The sequence below is a fragment of the Xenopus tropicalis genome, chromosome 2, assembly GCF_000004195.4.
Source record: "Xenopus tropicalis strain Nigerian chromosome 2, UCB_Xtro_10.0, whole genome shotgun sequence".
NCBI lineage: Eukaryota > Metazoa > Chordata > Amphibia > Anura > Pipidae > Xenopus > Xenopus tropicalis.
Window position 1 is genome coordinate 62,353,890 of NC_030678.2, and position 21,060 is coordinate 62,374,949.

Sequence of the window (21,060 nt, forward strand, 5' to 3'; positions counted from 1 at the left end):
TCCTCTGGAAAAATCCATCATTTCTGGGGCCAGAGTCTGCACAGCTCTCTCCTCTCTCTTCTCTTGCTCCCTCCTCTCATAAGAATTCATAAAATTCACTCTCCCCTCGCTTAGGAATGTATATTTTAAGGTACCAACAGCTAGAGCTACAGCAGAAAGCTATGACGATCAAGCTAAAATGGCAGCTAATATCTTAAACAAACAGAGGGAGCTTCTAGGGCTCTTTACTCATGTATGACAAAGCTTTCTGAAGAATAAATATAGTGTTCTAGGTGGCACTAATGTGGCAAATCTATTGGCAGTTAAATGCCAAAATGGCTTTGCTTCTCCTTAAAAGAAGATCAGTTGGAGAATTGTAAAAGGGTTGAATTTTGAATCTTGTGAGGAGGGGTTGGAGATCTGCTGATGTACCTGGGAACATGGACAAGCAGTTTTCAGATTGACTTTCCTTCTGAAAGCTCAAACTCAGGCACAATGCACTGATGGCTGCCTACACACCAATATTACAACAACAAAAAATACATTTTAAATGGTAGAGTGAACTATTTGCTATGTAAACCATGTAATTTAGAAATAAAAAGTATGCTAAAAAATCACGACAGGATACCTGAAAAGAGGGATATCCCACTTTGAAGAGCTTAGTTAATATTTGGGGTATGAGAGACTTTATTATCTAAAGGGACATTTTTTATTAGTCATTTATGAAGTTCCATGACGATAAACAGTTTGCAGTATTTAATTATTTTAGCCAAGCCTGAGTAATTAGGAAGTGCTATTGAGGTTAGATAAATATGCTTGTAAAAATATATTAAATCTTTTTATGCAGATAGTACTCTCTGTTATGGTTCTGAAAAAATTATGGACCACCGATTCTCACCTGATTTTCACTGTGGAAGAACAAACACCCATCTAGTTTTGCTTTGCTTATGTCAGTAAGAGGCTTGATGCATTTAAGTCTCTATGTACTGAGAGTGAGTTGTCGAACTGAATGAGTTCTGGTCTTTGTTACGTGTGTGTTTATGACAGCTTAGTTCCTTTCTGGAGCTGTGTTGGCAGCTTGCAATCATGCCAGCGTAAGAACCAAGATAAATGCAGACTAGCTGACAATATAATCTTTGGGGAGACTGATAATGTTAACCACCACAAAGCTGAAATAATGTTCCTGCGTACAAAACAAGTGTACCGTGAGAGAGTTTGTGCTCGGGGGAAAAGGCAGGTCTTCCAAAATGTAACTGTATCACAACCAAAGCAGCTTCTTAATATCTGCAAGTTTGAGTATATTACAGTATGTAAAAGGAGCAGAACGAGCAAGAAAAACGCATGACATACTTGCATGAAAAACGCATGACATACTTCTCAGAAAAGAATATAACAAAGCACTGTTTCATCCATAGTCTGCTACTTGCAGAGTATATATATCTTAATTACTTAATCACCCAAAAATAAGGGTGTCTTATTTTTGTTTGTGGAGGCTAAAGATGGGCCATACTTAGACTTAAAGCTAATGTGAAATTCGCTGCTGGTGTAAAAAATTAAACTCCCAACTACCTCTTGCGGTTCTCACTGACTTCCAGGATTACTGCGCAAAAGTGTGGGTGGGACTGTTTTTTTCTTTTTTTTACCCTAAAATGCTTAGGATGTAAAAGTATTCATAGTGCACTTCTGTGAGGGGTTCTCCATCTATTTGTGATCAGTTAGCATAAAGGGGTAGTTCACCTTTAAATTAACTTTTAATATAATGTAAACATTGATATTCTGAAACAATTTGCAATTGGTCCTCTTTTATTTGTAATGGTTTTTCAGTTATTTAGCTTTTTGTTCGGCGGCTCTCCATTTGGTATTTCAGCAGCTATCTGGTTACTAGGGTCTTATTTACCCTAGCAACCAGGTAGTGGTTTAAACAAGAGATGGGAATATGAATAGTTAAGGGGCCTGCATGGAAAAATAAGTAATAAAAAATTACAATAATAAAATTGTAGCCTCGCAGAGCAATACTTTTGAAAGCTGGAAAGAGGCAGAAGAGAGAGGCAAATTATTCAAGAACTATAAAAAAAGAATTATGAAGACCAATTGCAAAGTTGTAGGAATAGGCCATTCTATAGCATACTAAATGTACCTATAAAATGTACCACTCAATTAAAAAACAAACTGAAATCGTTTAGGTGGAGGGAAGAAAACCAAAAAAACTAAAATAATGTGGTTGCATAAGTGTGCACACCCTCTTCTAACTGGGGATGTAGCTGTGTTCAGAATTAAGCAATCACATTCAAAATCATGTTAAATAGGAGTCGGCATACACCTGCCATCATTTAAAGTGCCTCTGATTAACCCCAAATAAAGTTCAGCTGCTCTAGTTGGTCTTTCCTGACATTTTTCTAGTCGCATCCAACAGCAAAAGCCATGGTCCACAGACAGCTTCCAAAGCATTAGAGGGATCTCATTGTTAAAAGATATCAGTCAGGAGAAGGGTACAAAAGAATTTCCAATGCATTAGATATACCATGGAACACAGCAAAGTCAGTCATCATCAAGTGGAGAAATATGGCACAACAGTGACATTACCAAGAACTGGACGTCCCTCCAAAATTGATGAAAAGACGAGAATAAAACTGGTCAGGGAGGCTACCAAGAGGCCTACAGCAACATTAAAGGAGCTGCAAGAATATCTGGCAAGTACTGGCTGTGTGGTACATGTGACAACAATCTCCCGTATTCTTCATATGTCTGGGCTATGGGGTAGAGTGGCAAGATGAAAAAAAAACATCCAAGCCAGGCTACATTTTGCAAAAATACATCTGAAGTCTCCCAAAAGCATGTGGAAAAAGGTGTTCTGGTCTGATGAAACCAAGGTTGAACTTTTTGGCCATAATTTCAAAAAATATGTTTGGCGAAAAACAATACTGCACATCACCAAAAGAACACCATACCCACAGTGAAGCATGGTGGTGGCAGCATCATGCTTTGGGGCTGTTTTTCTTCAGCTGGAACTGGGGCCTTAGTTAAGATAGAGGGAATTATGAACAGTTCCAAATACCAGTCAATATTGGCACAAAACCTTCAGGCTTCTGCTAGAAAGCTGAACATGAGGAGGAACTTCATCTTTCAGCGTGACAACGACCCAAAGCATACATCCAAATCAACAAAGAAATGGCTTCACCGGAAGAAGATTAAAGTTTTGGAATGGCCCAGACCTGAATCCGATTGAAAATCTGTGGGGTGATCTGAAGAGGGCTGTGCACAGGAGATGCCCTCGCAATCTGACAGATTTAGAGTGTTTCTGCAAAGAAGAGTGGGCAAATCTTGCAAAGATTTGTGTAGACTTTTTATATCCACTGTATGTATAGATAAGCTTATTTGTTATCTGCTAACTAATAATTTACCATAGGTAAATGGCACACAAGAGGATTTGTCACCATCTTCAAATTAGAGATAAATAGTACAATTGCAACAAATGTGAACAGCAAATTATTGCATTTTGTTTTTGGAGTATTGGAGTCTCATTGACTATAAGGATTTAATTTTAAAGAAAAGAGGAGAGCACCAATGTGCAGATTATTTGTTTGGTGGAATTTTATTGCCGATTTATGTTACACAGCATGTTTCGGGGCCCTTAAGTCTCTTTATCAAGTGATACTTGAACCCAGATATTCTAGTTATGCAAAGCTGGATATCCGATCTTATAACTCATCCTTTTGTTTCCTTTATAATAAATAAGAATCTCCTTAGCCGAGATTACATTGTAAGAAAAATTGATTTTCCCTTTTACCCTGTAGTGGTTTTGATGTAATATTCATTAGTTAGATCAGACATACATGGCATCTTTCCCAATTTGTGAGCAATAGGTTTTTTGTTTTGTGTTGTGGTTTTTTTTCTGTTTTATTTATGGTTGTTTTTCAGCCTGTTTCTACTTTTTTGCATGTTTGTAGCAAAAACAGTATGGTGCTATGTTTTCCAGGTTAGTCAGAAAGAAGGGCTAAACTGATATCACTCCGATTGATTTAAGCTCTTATCTGTAGTAATAAGTCAAATCAACTTGATTTGCTTTGGTTTTCTTGAAGACGTTTCGTCAGTCATCCATTCGGCTTTCTCAAGCCAGGTGGGTGACTGGCGAAACGACTTTAAGAAAAACCCAGCAAGTCCAGCTGATTTGACTTATTACTACAGATATACCATGACCCGGATGAATGCTAATCTTCACTAACAGATTTAAGCTCTTGTTCACAGAACAAATTATAGCTTCTAATAGCTTCCTATGGGAAAATAACAGACTACTTGGTAAAATGGCAAAATATGGCATGGTATAAACTAGTTTGTACTTTAAAAGCACATATATCTTTAAAGGTGGCCATATACGGCAAGATTTGTTCATTTGGCAAGTTCGCCAAACAAGCAGATATTCTCCCGATATGCCCACCTAAAGGTGGGCAATATTGAGCTACTTTGATCATTTGACCCTAGGGCTAAACGATTGAATTACAAAGACGAGCAATCGGGCCAAGGACCACATTAACGAGCTGTTGCGCTCCCTGATCAGATGGAAAATCAAACCTGCCCAATTTAAAGCCAGATATTGACCAAGAAGACCTGTCAGGGGTCCCCATACATGGGCAGATAAGCTGCCGAATAGGTCTGAGGGACCTAAATCGGCAGTGGAAATCTGCCCGTGTATGTACATCTTAACTCTCAGTTTTTCTTTGACCTGAAACGTATTTAAAGCCTTGGCATTTTACAAAGCCAGGTTGCCATAGCAACAGTCTGTGGAAGTAGGGCCCTTGAGCTATCATTTGTAGAGGACATTTCACCTGTAATAGACAGAGCTAAGATGTTGTGTGAACTTTTCTTTTTGGCTATGCTTGCTCTAATGCAAAAGGAAGGGACAGTTTGTCAAATATTTAGCCTAGTGCCTTGCATTCACATAAACACCCACTCAAATGCACTATCCAACGTTCTGGGAAAGTCTCCCAGCATTCTGCCTGTTCCAATGAGCAACACAAATACCAATATGCATGTAAAGGTTTCGAGTTGCCTGGGGTCCTGTGTGCAGAAAAATTAAGTTAAATAAAAATGGCAGATAGAGGTTTCATTTTTGTAAAATATGCTCAAATCACTGTATGTATTAACACTGGACAATGGAGACTAGTTATAAGGTAATCTATGCAATTTGCCTGAGCTGCTATTTAGTGAAGTTTCTTGCACCAGAGACATGGCTTTACCTGTAAATAACATAAGTTGTTTAGTAAAAGATAGAGATTGGAAGGCAAGACAACACGGATGTATTCTGTAATTATTATTACATAATAATAATGACACAGTAAATAAGCTACTTAGTAGACTTAAGGTCCCCATACACGGGCCGATAGTAGCTGCCGATATCCGACAAGCCTGCCCGACCGATATCTGGCCTATGCCCGTCATTATTATTCGATCGTTTGGCCCCAGGATTCTCCCGATTCTACCCTGGATTCTCCCGATATCGCCCACCCGTAGGTCGCCAAGCGAGCGGATCTTATGATATATGGGGACCTTTAGTTGTAAGCCAAAGCAAAGAAGCAGTAGGAAAAGGCAGCAAAGCATTTTCCTGTATTAAAGGATAACAACCCATTTATACAACCTGGGTCCACTGCAGAGTCCTCCTTTTTCCCTCCTGAATCACACCACTGCAGCCCATACCTCATAATAACAGGTACAGGGGGGTTGACAGCTGCCATCTCCAGTTACCTGAGTTTCTATCCATAATGGAAACTGCCAACCAGGAGAATGCACAGTTAATGGCTATCTAGCCCATCATTGGTGAGGTTCTGGAGGGAGATGGGATGCCTCTGCAGGGGACACAGGTTGTATAAATGGGTTTTATTTTCCTTTAAAAGGACTATAGTGCTACTGCTACAGGAGGAGAGGGCTATTCTTAACAAAGCAGTGGTAAGGACCTATTTAGAATAAGTGGCATAGAAAAGAGTAGCACCTGATAAAATGTAAGGAAGATCTGCTATAAAGAAGGGCTGGCTAACACCGGAGAAGATACACCTAAGGATGGATATAATTACTATTTATAAAAAGATAGGGGGACCATACAGTAAGCTAATGCTTTATTGAGCAGTGCTTCCATTCAGGGCATTTATTGCAATTAGAAAAAAGGAGGTGCAAAATATTTGATTGTGAAGTTAAGGAATTCTCGTTTATAATGGCAGATGCAAAGGACCAAAATTGGCATTTCACAATGTAATATTCTCATCTGACATTTAATTGTAAATGGGTATTTAATGGATGTGTCTTTTTTTTCAGCCTCAGCGATTACTATTAGTCATGTTCCCATCGTTCTGAATAACACCTTAATATATTTTTTAGTTGTGGTTGTAAGATATCCACATTATTTTTCCCTTTTACTTTGTGGGCTTTAATAAGTTTAGTATTGGGGCTGATTTGTGCACCTCACTGATTCATAAGAAAAGATATCATCTCCTCTGAGGTTGCTGGTAGATAACTGTTTCTCCTTGGGTCTCATTAATACATACTGACGTCTTCTTTACTTTCATTGTTCTGTCTTGTGTTAGTAAATTATCTCCCTTGTGCTTACTTTATCATGCAGCTGAGACTTTTTATGTGTTTTTTGTATTTTTTTTTTGTTAAAAAAGCTCATTTTATTCTGTACAATTAAATTTAGGTACGTAACTGTTTCTTAACTAAAATTTGGGTTGTGAAGCTGATTCCATGCCTTTCCCTTAATTAAGGCTGTCGAACTCTTTATTAAAGAAGAAAATATACCTTAATGTGAAAATGTAAACAACTGATAATTTATATCGTAATAAGTGACCTATTTTGCAGGTTTTAACTATAAAAAGTAGAAGTGTGAGTGAAAAAGACACAACTTGTAACCTAGCATGTATGTGTACCTTTGGTTTGTGTCTAAGCACAATATGTTTTATGAAAATGGCTTGTTTAGATGAAGCAGCGTTTTACATATGGACTGTTTTATGCATTTTATCTTTATAGAGACTGTAATGTTTAGGGGTAAAGTTTCCTTTTAACTTTTAGTCGGCCAAGTACTATCCTCTGTAACACCAATTTCTAAATTGCATATAGCCCTGTCTTCATTAAAATGTTGGTACACATTGTTCAATAGGCCCAGGGATGTTGGGTAGGACAGCAAATAAAGTTTAAAACTCCATAGCCAGTTTGAAGCCAGCTGCCTGAGGCTTGATCGTCAGACTAATGCAATGTGGCTGAGGTGTTTGATCTGGTTTTCTCTGCAGAATGCACATTAATATTTAACTACCTTAGAGAGTAGAATCTTTGAGTAAGCTGTACAGTAAGGATCTGTAGCTTCCTTCTACCTTTAAATACCTAGCATAAGAATATAATGAGAAAAATTGAAGACATTCCAAATAAATATATGTTTTTTGACTCATGATGTTAAGTTATTTATGAAACAATGCATCTCTGTTGACTGCATAAAATGTTGTTCTGTTCTCCAGTTTGCATTTTTGAAATATATATATATATATATATATATATATATATATATATATATATATAGTAGATAAGTTTATTATATTAAAGCATGAGGCTTCTATTTGGGTTAACAATCGTTCCTGACACAAATCACTCCTGCATGATCTGTTTATGGTAGCTAATGATATAAGGCATATTCTATATGCTTAAATGTATTGAAGGCAAACCTTGGTATAACATGAACTCTGTATTTATAAAGCTTCTTTGCTGATTTTACTTGCAAATTAACACCATTCATCACAATCTCTGTTTTCTAATGCCGACCGCAACTGGCTTCTGTTCCCACTTCTATCGATTTTTAGCTACAGTCGGTACTTTAAACTTTATCCTAAATGGGCTCTTGGACTGCATAACACTCTTTTATAATATGAAACCCCCAAATGTAGATTTTTGTGACTATGAATTATTTTGTTTGATATATATGCAAGTCTTAATAGCAGTAATCTTTGATTAAGTTGGTGAAACTGAGCTACCTCAACTGTTATCGTTACTTATTTTCTGACCTAAACTCCTCTTAATGCCACTAATCTCTACCTGTCCAGCTAAAGCTATTATAAGCAGTTAGATACATAATCTAAAAAAAAAACAAAACAATTTACCTTTAATTGGCTCTGGGAACAATCTCTCATGTATAGGTGTGTCTTTTAGTCATTTATCTGTAGCAGGATTTATTCCCAGAGATGTAACGCATTACTAAAGAATTGCTAAACATGTTATAAAAGTAGCAGACCACACTCTAAAATATCATGGGAATCTGCTTAATTGGAGAGCAGAAGTAACATTGACAGCTTTGTGAGAAAAGAGGCTTTGAAGGAGAAATGAACGTATGCGTCACTGTGAATCAGAGCAAACAAGAACGCTACATTACCTCTCTGTGTTTTAAAACATGTCAGGAAGGCCTTTTATTAATTAAGGAAAGGCTGGGAGCATCCCTATAATCTCTTTATTTTGCATCATTTTTAAATACGCCCAAGAGTATAATGAGCAGTATTCTGAGACCACATGAAGAATTCCTATCATAAAGGAGTTTCCTTAATTAAAATTGTGGCCTTTAACAAAAGGAACATGTTTGGGGTAGAGGCAGAGCCCAGAAGCTGAAGGTAAATGTGATGGTAGATTTTGGGACATAACTATTGCTGGGAATTAGTACACAAATTCGAGAGAACTGTAAATGTCTACCTGTAGGAACCAATAAGATGATCACAAGTTAAAGGAGAGCGGGGTTTGCCAAAAATGTTAGCATTGGAAAATCTCAAATTGAAATGTTAGTTAGGCAAGTACTCCTAACAATAGTGTAAAATTACTCAGTCTAAAGGGAAGCCCAAGGGTTCATTTATATAGAAAAAAAAAACGTTTTTGTAAGTGACAGTGGCCATATACTAACACAAGACAACACTGGGATTTATTTACCCTGCACAGTAACCCTTGACAACCAGTAAAAGTTTTGATTTCACTGTTTTCACCTGCAGCTGGCTGAAAAGCCTTGTTGCTTGCTATGGGGTACTGCCCAGGTGTCCTGCAGTGCTAGTATTTGACAAGGTGGCTCTGCATTTCACATAGTAAGGCATTTGTATGTATATTAGATAAGAGACTAATTATAAGACCAATGGCTTTCATATTTAGCATGTTTGTCATTGTACCCAAGAATAGAGGATGCTGTAAGTTTTTTCATCAGTTTTTAAGATAATTCCTAGATTCCTAGAGTTTTTAAAATTATTTATAGCAAATATTTTTGTTAGTTTTTTGTTAGAAAGACATTTATACCCACATTTATTCATATATGGAATAAGAAGTGTTTTATTGTTATAGACTACTGCCACACCACCAAAAATGCAACGCTCATGAACAGTTTTGCAGATTGGATTATGTTTCAGTTACTTGCTGATACAGTCAGGATCTGAAGTTTTTAAAGGAAGTTTGTTTAATTTTAGGCTTAAGAGAACCTTTCTGTAAATGCATTTAGATAACTGCACAAAGAATTGATAGTAGTAAGCGCTTAAGGGCTCTGGCACACGCGGAGATTAGTCGCCCACGACAAATCTCCCTGTTTGTGGGCAACTAATTTCCCTGAAATGCCATCCCACCGGCAAAAATGTAAATCGCCGGTGGGATGGCATACGCGGCGGCACGATTTCAGTGAAATCGCGGAAGTTTCCTCTCAAGGCAACTTCCGCGATTTCACTGAAATCGCGTCACTGCGTATGCCATCCCACCGGCGATTTACATTTTTGCCGGTGGGATGGCATTTCAGGGAAATTAGTCGCCTGCGAACAGGGAGATTTGTCGCGGGCGACTAATCTCCCCGTGTGCCAGAGCCCTAAAATTCACCTGTGTGTATCCTACACCTCTTTAATTGAGGTAGTTTTCTTTAGGACCTTTGTGATATTTTAACTCCATGTTTCTATGCCACTGAATGCAAGGTTATGCTTTTACAGCTATTTTTTTACTTTATATTATTGTAAGATTTATATTGGTGGACATAATACATGTCTTGTGGATGGTAATAAAGCAAGGGAACATTGCAGTATGAAAGGAAAGTTTATGTTCTGTTGTATTTTTATTATATTGGGGAGTGTGCATGTATAATTTGTATTTTTATTTTACAGCCACATAAACCAGAAAACACAATTTGACAACCCAGTGCTAGAAGCTAAGCGTAAAAAACAGCTGAATCCTGCTCCTTCTGAGGGAACCGTACATCAAGGTATAGCTGGATAATGTAATTTTTCTCATTAATGTACCTTTGTTGGAATGTAAAATGATGAACTTTTGCGGTTTAAAAAGATGTGGTGGCTTAGTAACTAACACATTTACCTTGGAAGGATGGGTGACTGGGTCATTTAAGACCAGGGTAAGATGTGCAAGGAATTTTTAAAGGACATGTAAAGCATTTATTTGCCTACAATGTATATCAGTTGGGCACATCTCCCCCATTTTGGCCATTTTTCCTCTGATACATAATCAGATACATTTAAATCTGCAAACAGCATACACACACAGACCTTTATTCAGCATACATTTCATCAAGAATACAGGCTCACACAGGCAGGCTTTTATCTTTGATAAAAGTTCTGCTTTGTTTGAGCTGAGCTCAGGAGAGTTGGTTGGGAGAAAAAAATTGAAGCAAACCGCTAAAGCTAAGTTTTTATGGGAACCAGCAATGCCATCTCTTTACTGGCTGCTAGACTGGGGGGCGTGTTTAGTAATCTGAGCTTCAAGCATCTGAGCATGTCTGGCAACCAGAAGTCACAGCAAATTCCCGAAGGAGGGGGCTGAGTGATTAAGGAGATGTTGCAGCCTTCCTATTAACCCTTGGACAACCAGTGTGGCAGGTATTGAAAGATTTCAAAGAGGCTGTTCACTGATTAAGTTTTTGTGTGTGGGGTTTAAAGTAACATAGTACTTTGCATTTGTTTATATAAAACCTATTTTACCGGCATTTATTTTTTCACAGAGCCTGAAAACTCTCAGTTTACCAGGGATCCGTCTCAGCTTAAGGGTGCACTTCTGCATACATCCTTAAAGAAAAGTGCTATGGGTTTTGGTTTTACTATCATTGGAGGGGACAGACCAGACGAGTTCTTGCAGGTTAAGAATGTCCTAAAAGATGGACCTGCTGCCCAGGATGGAAAAATAGCACCAGGTTAGTACCCCATTTAAACTTTAGCTGGTAATTTAGCTGTTAAAAGAGTGGATGTGAGCTGTATACAGGGGTATTTATAAAACTCATGCTACCTGAGGCAGCTGCCTTTTTGCAGAATTCACTTTGCAGATTCTCACCTTGCCTTGTAGTAGGATCCGCACTAATTAAATTAATATACTTTAAAACATGCTAATTGTGTTCTGTGTTTATCAGTATCAATATTCATAATTTTGTAGCTTTTTCATATAATTCCTACTCCAAACTTTATACATGCAGCTCTTTTTAAATATTCTTTTTCTAGTTTTATACTTTCTAATTGTTTTTCTAACTACTGCATACAATAATAACATTAAAAACATAATCACCATATTTGCTTTGCCAGGTGATGTGATTGTAGACATTAATGGAACCTGTGTTCTTGGACATACACATGCTGAAGTTGTTCAGATGTTTCAACTTATTCCAATCAACCAGTATGTGAATATGACACTCTGTCGGGGCTATCCTCTACCTGAAGATAGTGACGATCCAGTAGCAGACATTGTTAATACAGTTCCACCAATAATTAATGGGCAAATGCTTACTCAAGGAGACATCAATATGGGAAGCCAAGAATTGAAATCTGGTGTAATTGATCTGGATCAGAGGGGAAAACCAGGTCTTATGGTTGTAAATGGAAGACTTAATGGACCCTCCCTAGATATACAAGATCAAAGGACATCTATGGCATCTTCTGGGAACTCTCTGCCTGAACTTGTGACCATTCCTTTACTTAAAGGTCCGAAAGGTTTTGGGTTTGCCATAGCTGACAGTCCAATGGGGCAGAAGGTTAAAATGATCTTAGACAGTCAGTGGTGCCCAGGTCTGCAAAAAGGAGATGTAATCAAAGAAATCTGCCATCAAAATGTTCAAAACTTAACTCACATCCAGGTAGTCGAAGTCTTAAAGCAGTTCCCAGTTGGAGCAGAAGTACCACTACTCATCTTAAGAGGAGGTGAGTGCCACGGGTCTTATCAGTATTAAATTATATGTGTTTGAGCAAAGTGTTTTTAGGTTCATTAAGAAGTAATTCCTGCATAATTTGTTTTTAGTGCTCTATTATGAGCTATAGTTGGCTTCCATTGGCATCATGCAAGATAAAGGTGTCATGCAAGAAAGTTAAACAGGAACTAAAGGCTTTTAAATAATGATGTAATCATGTCACATAAGGACATTGTGAAATAACAAAAACATATAATAATAATAATAATGCTGCAAATCTACTTCTCTTTGTAGTCCCATACAAGCATGATTGTAAAATTGTATTTAGTAAATTAAAATGTTAACATATCCAATTGGTTACTTACAGGTGTTGAATTAGAAGTCAGTTGATAAATATAAACTACATGGGTGCCCATACTGCTTCCTAAATGCATATTTTTATTTCTGTGATTAACTTCTGGCCAGTAAAACAGTAAATTAAAACAATCTTCTGACAAACTTTGTGAGGAACACACTGATGACCACTTATTTTTCCTTTCTTTAAAATTACTTAAACAACCCCCAGAATAACATACTTTATTCCCTGCATTCAGTCTGATCTGGTTTCTGACAGGGGGTTTATACTGATTATAATCTCCAGCTCCTTTTCTCCGCTTCCTTGTACAATGTGAAGCCCCGCCCCCTCTTCTTCTTTAAAAGGGCAGTATACTCCCTTGTTATCGGAATAATGTAATGTTGCCCTGCACTGGTAAAATGGGTGGGTTTGCCTCAGTAACACTGCTATAGTTTATATAATTACCCTGCTGTGTAGCCATGAGGGCAGCCCTTAAAGCTGGGAAAAAAAGAGAAGAGGCACAGGTTACATAGCAGATAACATATAAAGTCCCATTATATTCTACAGAGCTTATCTGTTATCTGCTGTGTAACCTGTGCCTTTTCACCTTTGAATGGCTGTCCCCAGCCATTCAAAGGTGAATAGTGTTTCTGAATCAAATACACCAGTTATTCCAGTGCAGGGCAGTGCATTATACTGTAATTAGTTTTATACACTTTCATATTTTGATATTACTGTCCCTTTTAATGAGTCTTTATCTTTTGGTGAATTGCTTTAATTACATTTAAGCAAATTTTGCATTTAAGCAATGGAGTGTTGCTAAAGATGTAATATGTAGTATAAAACTTGAAATGGATCCTTGAACTATAACTTGTACAAAATCTTGACAGAAACATTTATGCAATGACTGTCACATTCAAGTCATCTTAGTAACAATTTATTTATCTTTTATTTTTTTTCTAGGTCCTCCGTCTCCATCCAAAGTAACAAAAGTGGTGAGTATCTACTGCTTAAAGGAGATGTAAATGTTAAAAAAACAAATCATATATTTAGCCTTAGACTACTATTCTCTACACTTTACACTAGTATAGAGCAGAATGTAACTCAGCAACCAGGTAAGAAAGAACAGAGGGACAAAGGCAGGCAATCTGGGAAGCTGTTTAGAGTAATTTTATTAATAGAAAAAAAAAAAAGGTTTACTTATTCTTTAAGGGAATACTGTCATGGCAAAACATGTTATGTTTCAAAACACATAAGTTAATAGAGCTGCTCCAGCAGAATTAAAATCTGTTTTTCAAAAACGCAAACATTTTTTTTATATTAACTTATTACATTTCACATGGGGCTAGCCATATTCTTCATTTCCCAGGGTGCTACAGCCAGTGCTCTGATAAACTTCAGTCACACTTTACAGCTGTGCTGCAAGTTGCACCCCCCCCCCCCCCAATACCCATAGGTGGGCTTATTGGGAGAAAATCCTCTTGCTTGGCTACCTCGCCAAACTAGCAGATCTTACAGTTTATTGCCACCTAAAGAAATGGGAGTAGTAGAAACAATAGACTCTGAAAGCAGTTCTAATGTGTAGTGCTGGCTCTTTATGAAATCTTGGAATCAGGCACAGTGCACTAAGATGGCTGCCTACACACCAATATAACAATAACAAAAAAATACATTTGTTGGTTCAAGAATAACATTTTAAATGGAAGAGTGAATAATTTGCAATGTAAACAGTGTAATTTCGACATAAAAAGTATACCATAAAAATCATGACAGCATCCCTTTAAATGCTTTTATTTAGCATTTCTATTTTGCCCACTGCTGATATAACAATAGAGACCTAATAATTATGCAATTATGCAGTTGATTTATTAGGCTGTTTTTTATTGTTGTTGTTCGTATACATCTTAAAGGAAAAGTAACACTTAATTTTTTTAAGTAAAAAAGCTATTCTACCCTGCACCAATAACTACCCTATCCTAAAAACCACTTAGTATTTTAAATGCTTTAATAGAAAATACCTGCTAAAACTTGGCTTCCTGTCAATTGAAGTACGGCTAAGGAAGGAGCAGCAATCACTATGCGATGATCGATTGATCGAGCCTAGCCTTCTTTCTGTATAGGAAGGAGTCAGGCTAGGCTCTATCAATCGATCGTCGCATAGTGGATGCAGCTCTTTCCTTTGCCGTATCTCTGTACTTCAATTGACAGGTATTTTCTATTAAAGCATTTAAAATACTAAGTGGTTTGCAGGATAGAGCAGTTATTGGTGCAGGGTAGAATAGCTTTTTTACTTAAAAAAATTTACTGTTACATTTCCTTTAAAGAAGACCATTTGGAAAGTTTGAGATAGTCTTAAGGTGACCATAAAAAGGTTGAATTTTGAATCTCATGAGGAGGGGATGGAGATCTGCTGATGTACCTGCCATATATGGCACCCCCTTACCCCCGAGGTGTCATATATGATCAGGCATTATGGTCAAAGTTGGTTAATATGCTAACCTAACCTCAACAAACATGAGAAACTTTAGAGTACCACTGTCAAGCTAATATTGTAAACATATGTACTTGGTATATGCATAAAATGATAAAATGATGATAGCTGCATCTTAACCAAGCCATGGTCTTTAAACATTAGGGTCTACAGAAAGATTGCAAATCTGCAGTAAGTTCTTGTTGCTACCATTATATAACTCGCCGTGCTGCACACTCTGGTTGTAGTGTCTATTAACATGCATGCAGAAAGATCACAGTTCTTATGAGGTATTAGGAGGACTCACAACTTCGCATCTGTAGTGACTAAGAATTTGAAAAATATTACATACTAAAATATATTTAGATTATGAAGGTTCATTGAACAATGACACTTTTCATTTATAAACAGCTGTCTCAGATTTGGCGATCTATAAAAGCAATCATATACATTGCCTTTGTGTAAGAAAATGCTGATTTTCAGTCTCAAGGTCTTCTACAATATTTTTTATTTAGAAATCTGATAAACAGGAACTTATGGGTAGTATTGAGGCTATAGCCCCAGGTGAACCTCTGCCGCAGCCTTTGCCTTTCCCCCCAAATCTTGCTCGTTCCTGCTCTCCCAAACTTGACCCTTCAGAAGTTTACAAGAAGTCAAAGAACATTTTTGAGGATAAACGTGAGTAGTCATTTTTAACATTCCACTTTTTATAAGGCACTTAGTAACTTGGCTTATTTTCAGTTTGTTTGAGAAATTATGCTCTTATATTTGAGGAAAAATACTCATATACACCCGTGGTTCTATTTTTACATTATCTGGGGTTTTCTAAAAGTATTTATTGAACATTTTATATTCATGTTAATATAAACCAGGATTCAGCATTTTTTATACTAATTATTTTTTTAGGAATGTTTAACCACTGTAACCCCATAACTTAGCTTCTGGATTTCTGTGCACAAATCTTCTATAGTGCACCAGTAGCATTTCAGTTCAAAAGTAAAGGCAACACACACCTTTTGCTGGATTTATTTATTGGTGCATATTCCCCAACATCCTTCCCAATGTTGGATTAAAAATATTGGCCAGCACTGAAAATAAAAATGCCTTTATTTACATGTCAACAGCAGCAACATTTGTGAGTTTGACAAAGAGCCATTATAGACTTGAAACATTGCTGCTTTGCTTGATGTGTTGGTAAAGGCATTTTAATTGTTAGGTTCTGGCCAATATATGGCATATGCATATAGTAGTACTGCATCAGGGTGAGAATACTTTATAATCATGTGACCAAGTATCCCACAGTATCCCACAGCGCAACAAACACTACCTTCTGCTCATTTTATATATAAGACTTGACTAATTCTGGCCCTAGCTCCACCTATACAATTGATTTATAAATATGTTTAAAGTGGAACTATTGCAAAACTGAAAATCTTATATAAGCTTCAGAATACTGAAATGAGATATAATCAATTAAAAAATCTGTTCTGTTTCTGTAAAATCAAGTTACTCTTCACTCTTCCTCTCAGTATCTGTCTTTCTTCATTCTCTCTTCAAATAGAAGTTGGATGTCTGATTTTGAATGACAGTAAGATCCAATATATCTGATATCCAAATCCTGCATGAACAAAGTATAAAGAGAAACATAGTGAAGATAAACTTATACAGATATTTTAATTGATTATGTTTAGAATGTTTCTAATTTCAGTATGATGAAGCTTTTATTCAATTTTAATTTTTGCAATGATTCCCCTTTGAAAGTCTGTCGAGATTTCAAAATTACTTAAAATAACATGCTGCAAGGTATTGTATCATTGCATGTCACCCCCAGAAACAAATAGCTAAACTTGCTGCTGACTTAAAGTGTTTTTTCCTTCTCTCAAGCCCCCAATACTAAAGACCTGGATGTATTCCTAAGAAAGCAAGAGTCTGGGTTTGGATTTAGGGTCCTCGGTGGAGATGGTCCAGACCAGGCGGTAAGTGATTTGTGACTGGCAATGTTGTTTGCTTATAAGAGAATACTATATTTACACGCTGTGTTTATTTGTGCACAGACATACATAAAAATATTAAACATATCTCTTGAGGCAAAAAAATATGGCATATTACATGTCTTGGGCACATCTTTTCAGAGGAAGAGATAAATTATATTTTATATCTAGGAGGGGTGATATTACAACTTGAATATATTTTTTGTGACCCCTTTTAACCTTCCAGTGGGAGCTAAAAATGTCAGCATGAAGTTATGTGCTGTGCATGCTAAAGCTAATGTGTAACCACAGACTGAATAATCGGCCATTGGCATGCAGTGAGAAGGGACAGAGCCACAGAATTAGCCCTGGTATTCAGAATGATCCAGACCTTTCTGTAATTACAATTTCCATACCTTAAGTCTACTTAATTAAAAATCATTTAAACATTAGTTAAACCCAATAGGATTGTTTAGCCTTCATCAATGATTAATTATATCTTAGTTGGGATCAAGTACAAGGTACTGTTCTATTATTACAGAGAAAAAGGAAATAATTTTTAAAATTTAGAATTATTTGCTTACAACGGAGTTTATGGGAGATGGTCTTCCCATAATTTAGAACTTTCTGGATAATGGGTTTCCGGATAACGGATCCAATACTCTAGAACATTGGTTTACTTGGGCATTATTACATACAGGCAGCCAATGTAAACCTTGGCATATTTAATTTAGGCTGCCTGTAAAGCTTGGCTTATCCCTGTGAAATTGTTACATACTAGTAGCCATGGTCAAGCTATGTATTTAACTGCGACATTATTACATACAGGACATATAATGTCCTGACTTCTAATTTTCTTTTTTATTGCCACATTGTAAATTTACTGTATTTGCACCATAAATTTTAAAATAGCTGGCAAAGGCCCCTAAGGAGCTAATAGATGGCTCTTAGGTACTAATTAAGGGCATGAATCTGTAACCTCAAGCTACCCTTAAATCCTCAGTGTTTCCATAAGAAAATCGGGGGGAAACCATAAGATGTAAGTCTGCCATTACAGTTGCTTACAATGTATTAAAGCTGCTATTAAAAAGGGAACCCCATTGTCAAATTGGTTTGACAGCTGGGTAATAAATCTGTCAATAATTGCTTCTCAGCAGTTAGTGTTTTAGTAGCACATTTGTTTCTATGATTTATTGAATTAAATACATATAATTAAATGATTATGTAATCTATGTTCAATGCTTCAGCCAGGAAGTTCTGTATGCTAGTTTTGTCTAGAAAGCTATATTTACCCATTTTGAATTCTCTAGGATATCTCATTTCTAAATATTTATTGTATTTGTGGGCTTCTGTACTGGTATTGTATTTCACTGCACTGTGTAATATCAATGTCAATGTGTCATCTGTGGAAATTCTTATACACCTATTTTGTGGTGTCTACGTGATTCATAGTTTAGGTATCATATGAATATGTAGTGTCAAACTATTCAGAAAATCCTTGGCATTCATATTTAGGATGTTTTGTCTCTGAATCCAAGAACATGTGGAAAATACAATTTTGTAAACACCATGATATTATTGGTTACTTTACTCCTACTGATATATATGGTTGGAGTCTGTCTTGGTGAATTTTTTAATGCTTTTTTTTTTTTATTACTTCAATTGTGCAGCATAAAAGTATATACTCGAGTATAAGCCTAGTTTTTCAGAACCCAAAATGTGCTGAAAAAGACGCGTTTGGAGCACTTAATCATAGGCCTATGATTAAGTGCTCCAAAAGCACGAAACGCGTCACGCACTTATTGCTTTTAAACATGATGAAATAAAGTTCGGATTTTAGCAGATTCCACGAGTCCGGAGTGCTTGATGTCCTATTTTCACCTCCAGTGCCCTGGCCTAGGCTCCCACTAGCAATACTTATTTGCCCTTACATCTCCTCCGGGACCGGGTCTGCTGCCAGTTTGCCAATGTGCAATGAGTGTGGGGGTAGTACTCATATTGTTTTTGTTGACCCTCTTCTCCGCTTACAGAGCTAGTTTACTGTTTTTCTTTAAAATAAATATTGAAATACATATACCCCACTGATGCCTCAATTAATGTAATTTTATAGGTATTTATTTTGATTATTAAAACTTAGCAGTAGCTGCTGCATTTCCCACCCTAGGCTTATACTCAAGTCAATACGTTTTTCCAGTTTTCTTAGGTAAAATTAGATACCTCGGCTTATATTCGGATTGGCTTATACTTGAGTATATACGGTACCTAAATAAATGTATAATTTTTTACACTATTTTTCTGGTGAAAAACCCTTTACACAGCTTAACAAATAGGCCTAATGATGTGTTTGGAAGTGCCAAAGTGTAAACCATGAAAAACACATCACTCATATTTTAAGCTCTCAGCATGCCACATAGGTTTTATCAAAAGTGTGGTATTCCTATGTTTTATTGTTTATTGCTTTTCAATTTAGTGAATTCAGTCAATTCATGTAATGTTACCAAGTGGAGGAGCTCCCTGTAGAAGTAGTGTAAGGCCCCAGCACACTGGATATTTGTATGCTGCTGCCATCAGGTGGAGAACAGTGCAGAAGTCCTACTGTATGGAGAGGGACACTTTGTCCTCTATTGTTCTTCTCCTGACGGCAGGAATGGGTGTGCACATTGTGTGACAATTGCCTAAAGGCAGCTATATTGTTGATCTGTTAACCACTTTAACACACTAGGAGACTGTAAAACTGAAATATTCCTGTATTCAATAAAAACTGTTTAAGATTGTTAAACATAAGCTTTTTACAGGATAAGTTTCAACACTGCTATTACTGCAGTCCATATGCCTCAGAGAAAGAATAGTATGGCACACCTTATTCATAGGATTAAATAATTGTTTTTAAATTAGGGTTAGGGTTTCTGGGTAAAATAACCTATACATGTGTGTTACTGTTATATTCGTTTGAACAAAACTTTCTAGCTATTCATATTCCACTTTTATAACTATATGCAGATTTACATTGGAGCCATCATTCCGCTAGGAGCAGCAGAGAAAGATGGACGTCTACGTGCTGCAGATGAGTTAATCTGTATTGACGGAGTTCCAGTAAAAGGAAAGTCTCACAAACAGGTCCTGGATCTAATGACCAATGCAGCTCGAAATGGACACGTGCTGCTTACTGTGCGGCGGCAGATCTACTACACAGGTAATTGCAAAATTCTGTATTTTTGTTGTATCTTATATATTCAAAGATTTGTAATCTATATTTGCCCACAGCCTTTAGTAATGTATGCATCTTCCCCAGGATTGGATAGTGTACCCATACTCTTGCCAACTCATTGCTTGCTCACAAGTAGTGACTGATTCTTAAGCAGGTCCAATAAACAAAAATAAAAGCGTTTTATATGCAATGTTATCTGTTTGCTTCACAAAGTGACAAAAAAGGCAGTTGCTTACACAGCAGAGAAAACGTAAGCTGAGCAGAACCCATTGTTTAGTTTTACAGAGTAGTATAAACAGCAGTCAAATATAATTTACTGTGCTCTACAGGATAATAGGATGAATAAAAAATACAAAAAAGGACAAGAAGTAGGTTATTTGCTGGATCAACAAGTACAAACTTAAAAACTGTTAGTTTAAAAGCCACTCCATCTGTATTCTTTATCCAGCAGTGATTTAAATGGGTGGTGTGTAGGGCATTTTTTTCTTAAGGGCTCTGGCACACGGGGAGATTAGTCGCCCGTGACAAAACTCCCTGTTCGCGGGCGACTAATCTCCCAGAGTTGCCTTCCCCTGCCATCCCACCGGCGAAAATGTAAGTCGCCGGTGGGATGGCACACGTGGCGGCGCGATTTCGCACAAATAATCAAACTAATCTCCCTGTGTGCCAGAGCCCTTAAGGGGCTGTATATCCCCTTGTTTAACAGAGCTTGTGTTTTAAATACGCTTTGCCTTTTGTTTTAATAATGAAAGCTAAACAGGAAAAGGACCTACCTTGTTAGTGCCAACCATTTTGCCACAGCTTTGGCTTTAGGGCCAATGATAGTGGGGAGTATACAGGCCTGTCTAGAGTGAAGGGCCCTCCAAAATCAGATCTACACCTGAATTGGAGGAAGGCGAATGTTTTGATTTGATTTCCAAAAAAAAAAAATATTTACATCGGTCC

General features: G+C 37.0%; 1 protein-coding gene across 2 annotated transcripts in view; it reads left to right on the top strand.

Annotated features, from left to right (window-relative positions):
* The window catches only part of magi3 (membrane associated guanylate kinase, WW and PDZ domain containing 3), a 129,067-nt gene that overhangs the window by 75,871 nt on the left and 32,136 nt on the right, over nucleotides 1-21,060 (top strand). For both annotated transcript variants that reach the window (XM_012955565.3, NM_001097243.1), the window contains 7 exon segments: nucleotides 10,116-10,213; nucleotides 10,964-11,152; nucleotides 11,535-12,146; nucleotides 13,431-13,462; nucleotides 15,453-15,615; nucleotides 16,822-16,913; nucleotides 19,908-20,100. In XM_012955565.3, the coding sequence (XP_012811019.1) occupies nucleotides 10,116-10,213; nucleotides 10,964-11,152; nucleotides 11,535-12,146; nucleotides 13,431-13,462; nucleotides 15,453-15,615; nucleotides 16,822-16,913; nucleotides 19,908-20,100 (1,379 nt within the window).